This window comes from Stomoxys calcitrans, chromosome 2 (assembly GCF_963082655.1).
Source record: "Stomoxys calcitrans chromosome 2, idStoCalc2.1, whole genome shotgun sequence".
NCBI classification, from domain to species: Eukaryota; Metazoa; Arthropoda; class Insecta; order Diptera; family Muscidae; genus Stomoxys; species Stomoxys calcitrans.
The window spans coordinates 223,508,341-223,525,004 of record NC_081553.1 but is presented as its reverse complement, the minus strand read 5'-3'; the positions used below and the strand labels follow the sequence as shown (position 1 = coordinate 223,525,004).

The window sequence follows — 16,664 nt, the reverse complement described above, 5'->3', positions numbered from 1 at the left end:
TGTCAATTAAATAATCCTACACGCCTTTTAATAATGCGATCTAATGGGAAATTGGTTTTTTATATCGTGTATAATGGTGCAGTGATGTATGATGGTGTCGCCTATAAAAACGAGGCCCCTTATCTTTGAGGTTAAACTTCAATCGGACAACTCTCATTGAAATGTGAGAAGTTTGCCCCTGTTCCTTAATGGAATGTTTGTGGGCAAATTTGAATTTGTATGTTTTCTAGTTCCAAATTGATATATCATTGATTGAGTGACTACGTTGAGGAGTAATGAATGAATTGCATGTTTTATAGTTCCAAATCGACGTATCCTTGATTGAGTGTTATATGTTTCATACGCAATTTGTAGCTATTTGAGTTAGGTGCTATAAAGGGGTTTCATTTATTTACAGAATTTTTGGTCGGTTTCCTGTTATAGTTTTTATGGCAAATTTGTTGCCGACTTTACGTTGTGTGTTCAAAATCTGAATTTAATAAAATTTTGTAAACCGATTTAAAAACATTGAGAATATTAAACCAAAACAACAAAACAAAAGGGAATAAAAATTTATATTACATCTATAATTATTGTGAATTTGATATAATAATTTTCAATTATATTAACAATTCATTCACAATATACAAAGGGAAGAGCTGAGCGATAAATTATGTACAGTTTTCGACGATAATAATGATTAAGTCGCTCAAAGAAACATTCCCCACCTTTCAATTCTGAGATCCGACTATGAAATGTGAATGTTGCGGTTTTCGGAGGTTAGCAGGACGCTGAAAGTCTCGGTTCGAATCCGGGCGTGAATATCAGAAAAGTATTTCAAAGGTGGTTATCCCTTCTTAATGCTGGAGACATTTGTTAGGTACCATGCTATGTAAAAACCCCCATCAAAGAGGTGACGCACTGCGGATTGCTCTTCGGACTCGCCCTTATCATTGAGCTTAAAATTGAATCGGACAGCAATCAGTGATATGTGAGAAGTTTGCCATTGTTCCTTAATGGAATGTTCATGGGCAAATTTTCATTTGCATCTTCAGTATTATGCTGTTAATGCTTAAGTCGCTTAAAAAAACTCCCGCCGTTCAATACTGCGATCTGATAAGGACGTAGTGTTTTAATTACTTTTGAAGTTGTGAATATTGCTCCGTAGTGCGCGCGTATATCGTTATGCTTTTTCAATGTCACTTAAATAATCCTACACGCCTTTTAATTATGCGATATAATGGGAAATTGGTTTTTTATATCGTGTATAATGGTGCAGTGGTGTATGATGGTGTCGGCTATAAAAACGAGGCCCCTTATTTTTGAGGTTAAACTTCAATCGGACAACACTCATTGAAATGTGAGAAGTTTGCCCCTGTTCCTTAATGGAATGTTTGTGGGCAAATTTGAATTTGTATGTTTTCTAGTTCCAAATCGATATATCATTGATTGAGTGACCACGTTGAGGAGTTATGAATGAATTGCATGTTTTATAGTTTTCCTCGCATTGTTTGCTTGGTGAATTGTTTCTGAGATCGAAAGGTAAACTTTTTTTTGTGTATAAATACCAGAGAGATGTCAACAGATTTATATTCAACCCATAGTTCATAGAAATACCTCTATTCTGAATGGTAAAATAAAATTGAAACCAATTATTTATACAATTGCGTGCACAAATATTAATACATTTTATTTGATTGCTTGCCCACACATACAAATTTTAGTTAAAAATTTTATAAATATTTGTACTTTTTTTCCTCGCATTGTTTCGGCAGCTTGGCAAATGGCGTTACCACTTCATGACAAGCAAACATAAACTGCACTAGAAACTTTTTTTTGTATTTTATTTTTGCCCTACGCAGATTATTTATAACACATAGCAATTATGTCCTAAACGATTGTATAATAATCTATTCCTAACCATAGTTTATGACGTAGAGCTGGCGAAATATCGATGGCACTACGATATTAATTTTTTAGCTGAATATCGATTAACATTTTTCCGAAGGAAACTATCGCAAAAGTTAAATCGTTTGCAAAACTAAACAAAACTAACCAATCCGACACCGAATGTATGCTTTAAGATCCAATGCGCCTATAGAGGGCGCAACTGTCATCCGATTAGACTAACATTTTGTACAATGATCTCATTCACTGACATTTTTAACCTTGGTTTTATTTGGTCTGTGCATTGATATTACTTCTATATAAATCGATCTCCTGTTTTTTACTTCTCAATTTCGTTTTAAATATTGGTGATGGGAAATTAACGATAGTATCGATACTATCGATATTTATTATTAAAACTATCGAAAATATCTAATGTTGCGATTATCGATATCGTTTGCCAGCTCTAGTATGACGTTGCGTTTTAAAACTGTTTAAATTATTGTTGCTTGCCTTTATAAAAATGCCTCAGCCTAACGCATTCATTTGATGATATCCCATTCATTTTGCTGCTGGAGCAGGCATTGCAATAGTCCATTCTGCCGAGCCAACTTACCGACTTTATTCTTATGTTTTAAGTTATGAATAAACCATATTTCGTTTTTTGACTAAGCACTTACATTTAACGGCTTCCCAAAGTCAGATACATACAATCCTTAAATGGGCAACCTTCATTAGTTGAAGTTCGAAACTTTGGCAACACTGTTTATCACTATTTTTCAAGTTCATTCTCTTACTCTCTCTCTCTCTCCTTTTACTCAATTTGTTCGCTTCACTTTCCCATATCTCCTATGTATCTTCTTGCCTTGCGGCAAAAACAATACAGAAACCGCTAACAAGCTCCTGTATATGCATCTCTGCTGTACATGGTCATCGGGCTGTCGAAAAAATTCAAAGCCAAAACCAGTACCAATGAAAACTCTACAAGGCTAACGGTCCCACACACAAGCCCAATGTCAATGATTACAACAAACAACCATACACAGCACCATGCACATAACTAGTGGTTATGGTTATGTGGCGTTGTTGTTATTTTTGTTGTGCAGTTTATTACGACGTTTATGCTTTACATGGTGACCAAAGTGCGAAGATCCAAATGCATGTGAAAGTTGAGGAAATCTGGGATAAAATGATAGAGTATCCAATAAAATGATTGGATTTTGATTAGCAGCGATGCTGATGTGCATTGTCTATATTTTATAGTTGACCATTGGTGTTACATACTACAACGTATGATTATTTTAGAGACATTGTTGCGTATACGCTCTATTGCACTGATGTGGTGATCTATACCGTTTTTAATCAGAACAAATGAAGTTTAAATTAAAATTACATTTGAACAAAATTTTTGGAGGATTATTTTATATCCATAAATAATATTAAATTTTGGATAAATTTGATCAAAATTTTAAGAAAAAATTTAAATATCAAATTTTTCTATAAAATACAAGTTTTGACCAAAATTTTCCGGAAAATAAATTAGCAAAAATTTCCATGCTAATTTTTTTATGAAAACCAAATTTGGTAAAACCACATTTGACAAAATTTTCCATGAATATAATATTTGACAAATGTTTTAATGAAAAAAAATTTGACAATATTCTCTATAAAAATAAAATTTTTACCAAATTTTCCTATAAAAATAAAATTTTCTATGAAAATCAAATTTTGACAAAATTTTGCTAAAAAAAATAAATTTTGAAAAAAAAATGAAAATGCAATTTTAACTAAATTTTCTATGAAAATAAAATTTTGACATTTTTTCTATGAAAATCCAATTTTGACAAAATTTTCTATGAAAATACAATTTTGAAAAATTTTTCTATGAAAATCCAAATTTGACAAAATTTTCTATGAAAATCCAATTTTGACAAAAATTTCTATAAAAATCCAATTTTGACAAAATTTTCTATGAAAATTAAATTTTGACTAAATTTTTTATGAAAATGAAATTTTGACATTTTTTTCTATGAAAATCAAATTTTGACAAAGTTAACAATTTTTTATGAAATTCAAATATAAGAAACACCTTTTTTAACTTACCTTACCAAATATAAAAAATATATTAAAACATAAATATTCAAATATTTTTGATTTTACTTCTTAATAATTCTTTTATTGAATTAAATTTTGTTTTTTAAAATTCGTTACATTTTTTTGTGTTACAGGAAAAAGATCAATACGGCAATGAAGTGCAACGTTTGGCACGCCCGCTTCCTGTGGAATATTTATTGGTGGATGTGCCGGCTTCAACGCCTCTACAGCCTCAATACACGTTCTCCAAATATGACAAACGTCAACCATTCCCTGTTGAAAATCGGTATTTGGATGGCCATTTACAAGACTTCAATGCCTTGAGCACATATCTATCGCAATGGGAAGATGAAGATTTTCTCGAGGCAATATCGGACTTTCATTTACTGGTCTATTTGTATAAAATGGATATGTTGCCCATGCGTCAGCATATGATGCCGCTGCTAGAGGCTGTGCGCAATAAGAATCCCAATATGGCCTATGATTTTAAGAAAGAAGAAGTATGGAAATTATTGGAATCATTAATACAAGCCAGTTCTAGTGGCAGTGGGTAAGTATAAACAAATCAGAAAAAAAAGAAAAGAATCATTAAATCATTTAATTACTTTTAACAGGGGCACAACCAGTTATCCTTCATCCTCAGCTTCAGCTCGAGCGGGATCTGTAGGCTCGGTTGGTGTCGCAGGTCTGGAGAATGCCGCCGCAGATGTGGCCACTTGGACATGCAACCACTGTACTTTCATCAATCGCAGCGATCTGACTTCATGTGAAATATGCTCTCTACCCAGATAGATTTTCATCAGTTATGCAGTTCAGTTATTACTATTTTTATTATTATTTAGAGAAAAGAAAGTTCTTCTAAATTAATTTCTTCAGTGTTCATTGCAATCACTCTCTTCCCATAACTCGCTCTGTCTCTTAATCTATCTACCTGTCTATCACTCTTCAACGCCTTGCAAGCAGATAAAGGATGGAAAAGGCTTTCCTAAAAATAAAAAAATTATCTTTTTAGAAATTTGTTGTCCTAAGTTAGAGGAAAACAGAAGTTTTTTTTTTTATTTTGTACGTTTTATTTTTGCGTCTGATGTTCAAGATTTCTTGTAATTACATTTAGAAACAAAAGGAAAATTATAATAAAATTGTATAGTTTCAAAGATTATAAGGAAGACCTTAAAACAGATTTTTTTTTATTAAAAAAAGAACAACAATTATTATATATTTTATATTAAATAGAAATAATGTTTTTTGAATACTTCAAACAATATTTTTATTGGAAAATAATTTTATGGTCAAACTTTTCAGAAACGATTGAAAGTGAATGGTTCTGTTTTATTTTAACACTATATGGTGCCGAGCCAGTGGTGTCGGCTGTTATGCCATGATATTGAAGAAGAATAAATATAATTATTATTAACATTTATTGGTAAATGTGGTTATTAACGAATTTTCGTCGATTGATAATTTCGACTCCTACATTTTTGATTTTTGAAAAATTGATAATTTTTAAATTTTCCTACAATATTTGATTAAATATCGATTTTTCTATATAATCTGGTGTTGATATAATCGATATCGATTAATCTTTGAAAATTGGTTTATTAACGAATTTTTATAGAAAATTTGACTATTATTGAATTGTAGAAAATTTTATTTAATATAGAATTTTCGTATAAAACTTGCTAATTATCTACAAAGAAAATTTGATGCTTATCGATATACGGATGATTATCGAATTTTCATAGAAAATTTGATGATTTTGGAATTGCCATAGAACATTTAATAATTATGAAAATTTAATAATTGCCGAAGAAAATTTAGTGATTATCGAACATTCATATAAAATTCATCGATTATCAAATTTTCATGAAAAATTTTATGTCAATCGATATTTCATAGAAAATTTGATGAATATCTAATTTTGATAGAAAATAAAATAATTACCGAATTTATTTATAAAACACGATAATTACTGAATTTTAATAGATAATTTTAAAACAGAATCTTCGTAGAAAATTTGATAATTTCTGATTTTTCATGGAAAATATGATAATTACCGAATTTTCGTAGCAAATATGATAATTACAAAATTTTTATAAAAATTTTTGAAGATAAATGTTTTCTATGAAAATTCGATAATTATCAAATTTTCTATGAAAATGCGATGATTATTAAATTTTCCAGAATTATGAAATTTTCGAAGAAAATTCGATAATCATCAAATTTTCTATGAAAATGCGTCAAATTTTTTATCAAAGTTTGATAATCATCAAAGTTTTTATGAAAATTCGATAATCATCAAATTTTCTATGAAAATTCGATAATCATCAAATTTTCTATGAAAATTCGATAATCATTATATTTTCTATGAAAATTCGATAATCATTAAATTTTCTATGAAAATTCGATAGTCATCAAATTTTCTATGAAAATTCGATAATCATCAAATTTTCTATGAAAATTCGATAATTATTAAATTTTCTAGAAAATTCGATAATCATCAAATTTTTTATGAAAATTCGATAAACATAAAATTTTCTATGAAAATTCGATAATCATGAAATTTTCTTGAAAATTCGATAGTCATCAAAGTTTTTTTATGAAAATTCGATAATCATTTTTTTTTTTTTGAAAATTCGATAATTATCAAATTTTTTATACAAATTCGAAAATCATCAAACTTTCTATGAAAATTTGATAATCATCAAATTTTCTTGAAAATTCGATAATCATCAAATTTATTTGAAAATTCGATAGTCATCAAAGTTTTTTATGAAAATTTGATAGTAATCAAAGTTTTTTATGAAAATTCGATCATTGTCAAATTTTTTATACAAATTCGATAATCATCAAAATTTCTATGAAAATTCGATAACCAAAATTTCTATGAAAATTCGATAATCAAAATTTCTATGAAAATTCGATAATCAAAATTTCTATAAAAATTCGATAATCATCAAATTTTGTATAAAAATTCGATAATCATCAAATTTTCTATGAAAATTCGATAATCATCAAATTTTCTATGAAATTTCGATAATCATCAAATTTTCTATGAAGATTCCATAATCATCAAATTTTCTATGAAAATTCGATAATCAACAAATTTTCTATGAAAATTCGATAATCATCAAATTTTCTATGAAAATTCGAAAATCATCAAATTTTCTATGAAATTTGATAATCATCAAATTTTCTATGAAAATTTGATAGTTATCAAAGATTTTTATGAAAATTCTAATTATCAAACTTTCTATGAAAATTCGATAATTATTAAATTTTCTATAAAAATTCGATAATCATAAAATTTTCTACAAAAATTCGATCATCATAAAATTTTCTTTTACCATCATTAAATTTTCTACGACACTTCTACAATCATCGAATTTTCTATAAAAATTCGCAATCGATATAGAAAAGTTGATGATTGTAGAAGTTTCTTTAGAAATTTTTTTGATTATCGAATTTTCATAGATATGTGGTTATTATTGAAGAAAATTTGATGATTATCGAATTTTCATAGAAAATTTAATGATTATTGAATTTTCATAGAAAATTTTATGATTATTGAATTTTCATAGAAAATTTTACGATTACCGAATTTTCATAGAAATTTTGATGATTATCGAATTTTCATAGAAAATTTGGTAATTAACGAATTTTCATAGAAAATTTGATGATTATCGAATTTTATGTTATCTCTGACGACTATCGAATTTACCTAGAAAATAGAATTTTCATAGAAAATTTGATGATTATAAATTAGTTTTTATTGATTTTTTGTTTAGAAACTTTTCAATGTTCATGATTATCGGCCGTTTTTTGAAAAAATGTAATAATAACTGATTTTTTTAGAAAATTTTGTTATTATTCTATTTAAGAAAATGTTTATGATTATCGGGTATGACCTTGGTTTCGTTTTGCACGCTAATGTGAAATGAGATGATCCGTATGATAGATTTCACCAAAAAAACTGAAACCATTTCACAAAAATTTTTATGATGAAAGCAATGTGTATTCCTCTTTATACTGAAAATACACCTTAAAATCACTAAATAACTGTTAAATAACCACTTTTGGGTTGTTTTTTTATTTGTGTCATAAGTTTTTGGATTAAAATCACTTCAAGTGTGAGCTAAATTGAGATTTAAAAAACATCTACAATTTGGTATCAACAAGAAAGACGCAAGCATTTTGAAAATTCCAAAAATTTTAAAACAAATTACAAGTCCATGGTTTTCTTCGTCTTTCTATTTTTTGTTTACCTTTGTTTCTGGAAATTGTATGAATTTGCATATGTTTTAATTATTCGAACTGTGACTTTGACAAAATTATTTTCGTATGAAATGGCGGTCACCTAAATATTTATTTGGTGAAAAGAATGTAAAAAGGGAAAACAATTTTTGGCGAAGTCAAGGTCACACCGGTATAGATTTTTATAGACAAATTTATCATTATCAGATTTTCATAGACAATTATATTATCGAATTTTCGAAAATTCACAATTGGTCATCGAATTTCTTTCGAAAATTTAGATTTTTGTGGGAAATTTGGTGATTATCGAATTTCCATACGACATTTGAATAATTACAATTTTCTAAGAAAACGAACTTTAATAAATATCGAATTTTGTTGTAAAATTTGGTGATTATCGAATTTTTAATAGGAAAATTGGAAAATATCACATTTCTTTAAAAAAAATTTATTATTATCAAATTTTATCGTAAAATTTTCGATTTTTAATATGAAATTTGAAAATTATCGATTTTTATTATTTTACTAAAAAATTGACGATTTTTGTTAGAAAATTCGAAATTTATTTTTATTAGAAAATTAAAATCGATACAAATATATCAATTTTTATTAGAAATTTGTATGATTATCCAATTTTTATTGGAAACATTTATTTGATAAACGTATCCTAGAAAATTTAGTTATGTTCAATTTTTGTTAAAATATTATTTTATTATTTACCTTTTTAGAAAATGATCGAAAATTTTATATATTCGAATTTGTCTATCGAATTTTCATAAAATCTTTGATTACAACAATTTTGTTTATAAAAATTTGCTGTTATCGAATTTCATTCTAAAAGCAGACTTTTTGTTAAAAATTATCGTATTATCGAATTTCCATACACTGTTAAATAACTATCGAATTTTCAGAGGAAATATTATCATCGAATTTTATTTATTATTTTTCAAAATAATCGAAACATTTTGATGATTGTCGAAAACTATATTGTATGAATTACGTATGTAGAGCAATTACAGCATTCAACATTGCAGAAAGGTCATCTTTCCATTTCCCATACGTCTCAAATACTTGCTTTTTCGATAACAACTTTTATTTTGTCTTTACTTTACTTTGCCATTCACAATAGATGTATTTTTTTCGTTGGCCCTATATAATTGTAAAACATCATACTTTGGCAATCCCAGTGACAGATGTTCTGCATAAACCAGTACTAGCCATTATACAAAATTTGACATTTAAAGAAATGGCATATGCAAACATGCTTGTCTCGCGTACACTGAACATCGGACTATGATCATTCACAATAGATCACATGAATCATAGTGTTTGGGTTATGTTTTGTACATATATAACGGGGTTTGAGCTGTGTTTTGTACACATACGCATATTAGTTGCTGTTTATGCTAAACTCGTTTAAACACAGTGCATCGATGCGAAATCGTACTCTACGACGTATATAGCAATTTGGCCCCTGATTTTTGACTGCCGTGAGATGGGTGCGTTGCTCTTGAACTTCATACTTAGTTTAAAGTAGCAACATATGGCCTATAGTATCCTCCATTTGATCCGAATCTAGTGGTGTCACGTTTTTCATTTTTGACAGTACCGATACGGATACATTCACTGGCATTTTCAAAGTTATAATAAAAAAAACGCTCAAAATTTTAAGGTTATTTTCTTAATTTGTTAACTGCCTTCCTTGCATCTTTATTGAAATAAACCACAATAAATGTAAAAACCAAACTGAATAGTGACCATAAAATCCATTACATTTCTTGAAATCCTATTTGTATGTACTTCAATGAATCTCATTTTCCATAAATGCTGAATTCACTTGAAGCATCATTAGCATGTTCGCCTTAATTAAGCATTTTATACCATGGGTTTGAAACTGCAAAGAAAAAATAATAACAAGAAATTATTGCTAATTATTTATCTTGGAAATTATTACAAGTTTTTCTACATTCTTTTTATGTTACTTTTATGTTTTACCTAATAAATTGTTTTTTATTTTCTATAAATAAAGAGAAAAATATTTTATTGTATAAAAATCGTATAACGTAATTATACACCCTATTTAAAAAAAGGCGCAAGAAAAGAACAAATCGCTGATGTAAAACGGAGGACAAAGAACTAAATTAATAGGTAACCTATAACGACATAGAATTGTAATAACTTACTTATAAAAAATCAATTTTACTTTTAAATATGCCTAATGAGAAAAAAAAAACAAATGAATAAATCAATATACTTTTGTGGTAAATAAAATGAATAAAAGAAAAATGGGTAGTGTTGTTTTGTATGTAGCAAAGGCAATTTATTGATGTGAAGAGAAATGCATCGAAAATGTCATGACATATCATATATTTTGCCATTACAACCCTCAATACATGCCATGTTATGGCAAACCTTATACACATTTTTTACACTACTTACATTACACTAATACATATTTTTCTTTGCAGAACATACCCGCCTAAATGACACAAATTAATTGTTGAATGACACCATTTCAATGTGGGAAACACTATGCTGGAAAACATGTTAGACATAAATCTTCTCACAATTTTGGAACAGCGTTCGTCTCTGCGATGAACAAAACAATCTTCTGTAAGATTTTTAAGCAATTTTTCTCTTTTATGATATCATTGGGCAAACAATCGCGTGTGCGGAAGTGTAAGTTATCCTTCCCGGCGATATTCTTACAACTCATTGCGTTATAATCGTCAGTATGAGTCGTGAAACAGTCTTCTAGGATATCATTTGGCGATCCATTGCGTGTGCGGAAGTTTTAGCAACTCTTCACGACTACTCATTGCGTTAAAATCGTCCAAAAGATTTGTTATAGATCGCCTGAGTTAACTTTTCACGTTTGCTTTTGTTTTATTGCCTGGCGCGTAGGGAACTTGTATTGAATTAAGTTATTCGAAGTTTTATTTTATGTAGACAACTTCCACAACACCAAACAGAATTATCACTTGTTTTATATGATGATTTTCTGCAACATTTCTCATAATTTTGGAAGAGCGTTCGCCGCTGAAATCAGACCATCATTCTACTGTGCTCAGTAGCTCGACAAATGACACGTATGCAATACCGACAACCGGTTCGATAGCAGTAGAGAAGTACATTCTGGTATATTCGTCCGCCTGCTCCCGCAATACTAAAGTGTTCTAGAAAACATTTTAGCGCTATGCAATGTGTCCGAAATTTATACAGAAACCAAGGACTTGATGTCGGCCATGCTGTCCATATTAATTCTGAGCTCCGAAGGCGTTATATTCCTTTCCAGCATTACCCTTGCTGTTATAATAATGACACAGATCAATGACTGAATGCCGTAAACCCGTCCGGCAGTCTCATCGACGTACTAATGTCGCATGGCTTGTTGTTGTTGCAGCAGTGTGTTGTACACAGAGGCGTCATCCCATGTCGATGAAGGTCTTCATCGGGTCAATCCGGTACGGTAACCGACTGCCATGGGTTTGGTAGAATGTCTCGTAGTAGATAAGAGCCATTAGTGAAGTCTGAGGTCTCATCTTCCCCAAACACAGTATCCGTCTCCCCCTGATCCCCCCTGGGAAAGTGAATACTGAAAATTCTATCTCGAATCTGTTGCGGAGCCACATAATCGGAGACTTTTAGGGGCTCAATAAATGAAATTGGAGCTTTGGTTTTAGATAACTACATATCTAAAAATCGTTTTTGGTTAATCTTTCCAATAAATATCTACAATAGTTGGCAACACTGTTATTAACAGGTACCGAGATATACAATACATAGCTAAGGTCTTGTAACATACACTTACTTTTATTTCATTCGAGGTGGGCTTTTAGTTTAATTTAAAATGTACGTCAATTTTTTTTTTGCTTTTTAAACAGAAGCTGTCGAAATTGAATATTGGAGATAAATTATCAATAAATTACTGTTTCAAATTAACGGTGGGTATTTAGTATAATATGAAAAAAAATAAAATTTTTGCAAATGCGATTGAATTGTAAAAAGCTTTGAGAATTTTTGGAATGGATGTGGAAAAACGACGTATTTAAAAACTTCTCCCCAAATAGGTGTCTCACTGCGGCACGCCGTTCGGACTCGGCTATAAAAGGAGGTCCCTTATCTTTGAGCTTAAACTTGAATAGGACAGCACTCACTGATATGTGAGAAGTTTGCCCCTATTCCTAAGTGGAATGGTCATTGGCTGCAATATATTAAAAAAGGATTCTAAAAAAATCAAAATGAATTTTTTTCTGAAAAACATAGGATTTTTGAAGTCTATCTTAAAAATCATTAGCATCGAATGCTATATTCTTTTTAGACGTTTATTCTAAGGTTTTTTGAAATCTTTCTTTTTTATTTAATCCCACTATTTTTTGGTTTAATTTTTATTTTTTTTTAATAATTTATTTTTTATTCTTTTTTTTTAGTTCCTTAAATTTTCATTGAAGTCGACTTGAAGTATACAATTCACTAAAAATGGCTTTTCGTATGGTTCGTCATAAAGCTCTTCAATCTGTGGTGTTATCTACAATGACGATACGAAACAGATCAAATCTAAGTAAGTTGTGTGTATTAAAATAAACCAGTAAGCAAAGGCCGACTTTATAATACTCTATACCTACCCTGTAAGTACAAAGTGGGAGCTATATCTAATTCTGAACCAATTTTGATGGAGCTCGGTGGAAGTTTTCTGAGGGATCAATCCGTATCAAATTTCGAGCAAATATGTTCAAACTGTAATAACTTCGAGTATGGTTGACAAATGACAACATTGTCGCAAAATACCAAAATCTGATGAACATACATGTGGGAGCTTTATCTAAATCTGAACCGATTTCGGGCAAACTTTTCAGATATTGTGGTATTTGTCGAGGAAAGCGTTGTAACAATTTTTAGCAGATTGGTCAATAAATGTGCTCTCAGTGGCTCTTGGAATGAAAATCGGGTGATATTCATAAATGGCAACTATACCTAAATCTGAACCGATTTCTATGAAATTCATCAGTAATATTAAGATTCATAAGATAATCCCTATTGCCAAATTTTGAGAGAATCGGTTAACAAATGAGCACTTTATTGGAATATTTCTCAAAATCGGACGAACATATATATCGGAGCTATATCTAAATCTGAGAACCGATTTCGGGCAAACTTCTTAGATATTGTGGCAGTCGTTCAAAATATTGGCAATATTGGTCAATAAATTCGCTTGCTGTGACGCTATAAATTAAAATCGGCCAATATACATGTATGGCAGCTATATTTAAAGCTGAACCGATTTCTATGAAATTCACCATTAATGTCGAAAGTCATAGGAAAATTCTTTCTGCCAATTTTCGAGAGAATCGGTTTGCAAATGAGGACTTTATTGCAATATTTCTCAAAATTGAACGAACATATATATAAGAGCTATATCTAAATCTGAACCGATTTCTATGATATTTGCCAGTAACGTCGAGAGTCAAGACAAAAACCTTTCTTCCTAATTTCGACAGAATCGGTTAACAAATGACGACGTTATTGCAATACTAGTCCAAATGGGACGTACATATATATGGGAGCTATATCCAAACCTGAGCCGATTTTTCCAATTTCAATAAGCTTCGTCTCTAAGCCGATAAACATGCCTGTACCAAATTCTAAGATGATCGGATGAAAATTGCGACCTGTACTTTGTACACAAATTAACGTGGACAGACAGACAGACGGGCATAGTTGAATCGAATCAGAAAGTGATTCTAAGTCGATGGGTATACTTATCAATGGGTGTAGGGTATAAAAATTTCGAATTTTCGTATGCTGACCGTACCTCGGCGACTGATTCAAGTTTTATAAAAGTAATAAACGTCCCGATCTGTTCACATATATTTCTTTTGAGTCCTATAGAACCGAAAAAACTATTAAAAAATATGCCGTGTGAGAACGGAATATCTCAGAGAGAGATGTCTCTTTGAAATTTGGAATGGAATAGAGGACCGTGTGCAAAATTTCCTATATTGCACAGTGAGATAGAACCGAAAAAACTATTAAAAATATGCCGTGTGAGGACGGATATCTCTTTGATATCCGCGTGCAAAATTCCAAGGTCCTAGGTTGATCGGGCGCATTTTGGCATGCCCCTAAAATTTGTCACCTAAGTATTTTGAAAATTTGATGGGGCTGCCAAATCTTCATTTGTTGTTCGATTTCCAAAATTTCGTTTTTCCCGTTAACGTTTTGGGATTTGGGACTTGAGAACTCGAGGGGGTTTTCCAATTTTTTTAATAAAAAATTTTGTATTTTGAAGCACGTATGGCACCCGTTTAAGTTGTCTACAATATGCCCTCTTCACAAAAAATAAAGATATTTAAGCAAGTTCTTCCAATGAAGACTAATCCATGAAAATACTTTTTTTGGCCAAAAAAAAAACAAAAAACACCTTTTTTACATTATTAGACATCCAAACTGTATAACTTTTAACCGAATAATCAGATGTGGATACGCTTCGCTGCAAAGTCGTTGTAAATTTTGGCACAAACCCTAATCATGGCACAAATCAAACCACAAATGCCTTCGTAAATTGTAAAATAAGAAGCAGATCTTGGTCAAAATTGCAAAAAAAAAATCGAATATCCCCGAAACAAGACAAAATTTTGTACACCTGAAGCGAACTTTTTTGGAGGGATTTTTTAACACTATACAGCAAAAAAATGCTAATCGGACCACAAACGAAGATTTGGCAGCCAGAACAAATTTTCGAAATACCGAGGTGACCAATTTTAAATTTTGCACACTTTAACCATTCCATTCCGTTCTTACAGAGCATATTTTTATAGTTTTTTCGGTTCTACGTAATCCACTGTGAATGATCACAATCGGTGTTCTTATCGGTTCAAAGGATTTTTCCAATTTTTCGTTTGTTTCTCGTTCGAGACGAGTTCAATGATCGGAGATTTTTGTTGTGGAAAAGGAAAACCAAAGATCATAACATAAACCAATGGCTACGCTTCGCGTTTCGTCATTTGGTTTGAATAACTCATCGGTCATAGTAGGTGTGGAGGCCTCAGTGCTTGCGGAGACATCCCAAGAGATATTCCAATACCATATTTGCAATCTACTCACAAATACATTGAATTTGAATCCTATATTGGCCCGATCGGTGGGGGTGAATAGATTTGTTGTTATTGTTTTTAGTTTAGTTTAGTTTAGTTTTTAATTTCATATTTTTTCTCATATATTTTGTTTTATTTTAGCTCCAATGGCTGGTTGGTTGGAAAAACCAAAAAGTTTATTATTTCACCCAACAAATATACTAAAACATGCCGAGGTAAGTGATTTACACTTCATTTTATTACATTGTGACAATGGTGAAGATACAGGCATTCTACATTGTTGCACAAGATATGGTAGATAGTGGATTTGCAATCTGGATTTGTTAAAATGACCCCATAAGCACGAATATGAAATCCATTTTGTGGGCTCGGGCCAGGGGCCGCAAAATGAGCCCTTGCACACCCAAGTGAAATTAACTCATTAAGGATGATTGGGTAGAAAAATACCTAAGAATAGAGCTGTCTTAGAAAATTCTAGATCCAGTAAGGAAATACGCATCCTAATTAAATTTGGATTAGCGTAAAGTCGCCGAATCTTATATACCCTTCATCATGGATCGCATTTGTCGAGTTTTTTGCTGTAAGTCTCTTTTTTAGGCAAACAAAGAATAATGGATTTGAATTGTTATGCTAATGAAGCTATATCTAGTTATAGTCCGATTCGGACCAGAAATTAATTGAATGTTGAAGACTATTGTAAAAGTTATTGGCTAATATTTCAGTCCACAAAACGCTTCATGCAAAATTTCAGCCAAATCGGATGAGAATTGCACCCAAGATTTAAGATCGTTTTATATAGCAGCTAAATGAAGTTATAAACCGATTTGAACCATACTTAGCACAGTTATTAGGAGTCATAACAAAACACTTCATGCAAAATTTCAGCCAAATCGGATAAGAATTGCGCACTCTAGTGGCTTTAGCAGTCAAGATCCAAGATCGGTTTATATGATAACTATGCCAAAACTTAGGCCGATATGGCCCATTTACAATCCCAACCGACCTACAATGATGTGAAGTATTTATCCAAAAATTCAAAAGTTGGCGTGCTTTCGATAAAAACGGACAGACGGACATGGCTGGATCGGCTTAAAATTTCATGACGATCAAGAATATATATACTTATTGGGGTCTTAGACGAATATTTCGAGGTGTTACAAACGGAAATGACGAAATTTGTATACCCCCATCCTATGGTGGAGGGCATAAAAATTAATACGTCCATATAAATACTCTAATGAATAAATGAAATTTCATTAAAATCGTACAAGAAAATCGAGAGTCATGCGTTAATGGGTTAAAGCGAATTTTGTAAAAAGATGAGTATGTCCATCACTGAGTTTTTGAAAGCACCTTGCA

General features: G+C 30.7%; 2 protein-coding genes across 3 annotated transcripts in view; both read left to right on the top strand.

Moving 5' to 3' along the window:
• The window catches only part of LOC106090972 (nuclear protein localization protein 4 homolog), a 46,574-nt gene extending 41,194 nt beyond the window's left edge, over positions 1-5,380 (top strand). For both annotated transcript variants that reach the window (XM_013257354.2, XM_013257346.2), the window contains exons 8-9: positions 4,095-4,510; positions 4,575-5,380. In XM_013257354.2, the coding sequence (XP_013112808.2) occupies positions 4,095-4,510; positions 4,575-4,752 (594 nt within the window). In that variant the 3' untranslated portion in view covers positions 4,753-5,380. The remainder of the gene's footprint in view (positions 1-4,094; positions 4,511-4,574) is intronic.
• Positions 5,381-12,046: 6,666 nt separating this feature from the next.
• The window catches only part of LOC106090724 (uncharacterized), a 72,370-nt gene continuing 67,752 nt past the window's right edge, over positions 12,047-16,664 (top strand). The window contains exons 1-3 of the mRNA XM_013257010.2: positions 12,047-12,155; positions 12,642-12,772; positions 15,447-15,520. Coding sequence (XP_013112464.2) covers positions 12,691-12,772; positions 15,447-15,520 — 156 coding nt within the window. The 5' untranslated portion in view covers positions 12,047-12,155; positions 12,642-12,690. The remainder of the gene's footprint in view (positions 12,156-12,641; positions 12,773-15,446; positions 15,521-16,664) is intronic.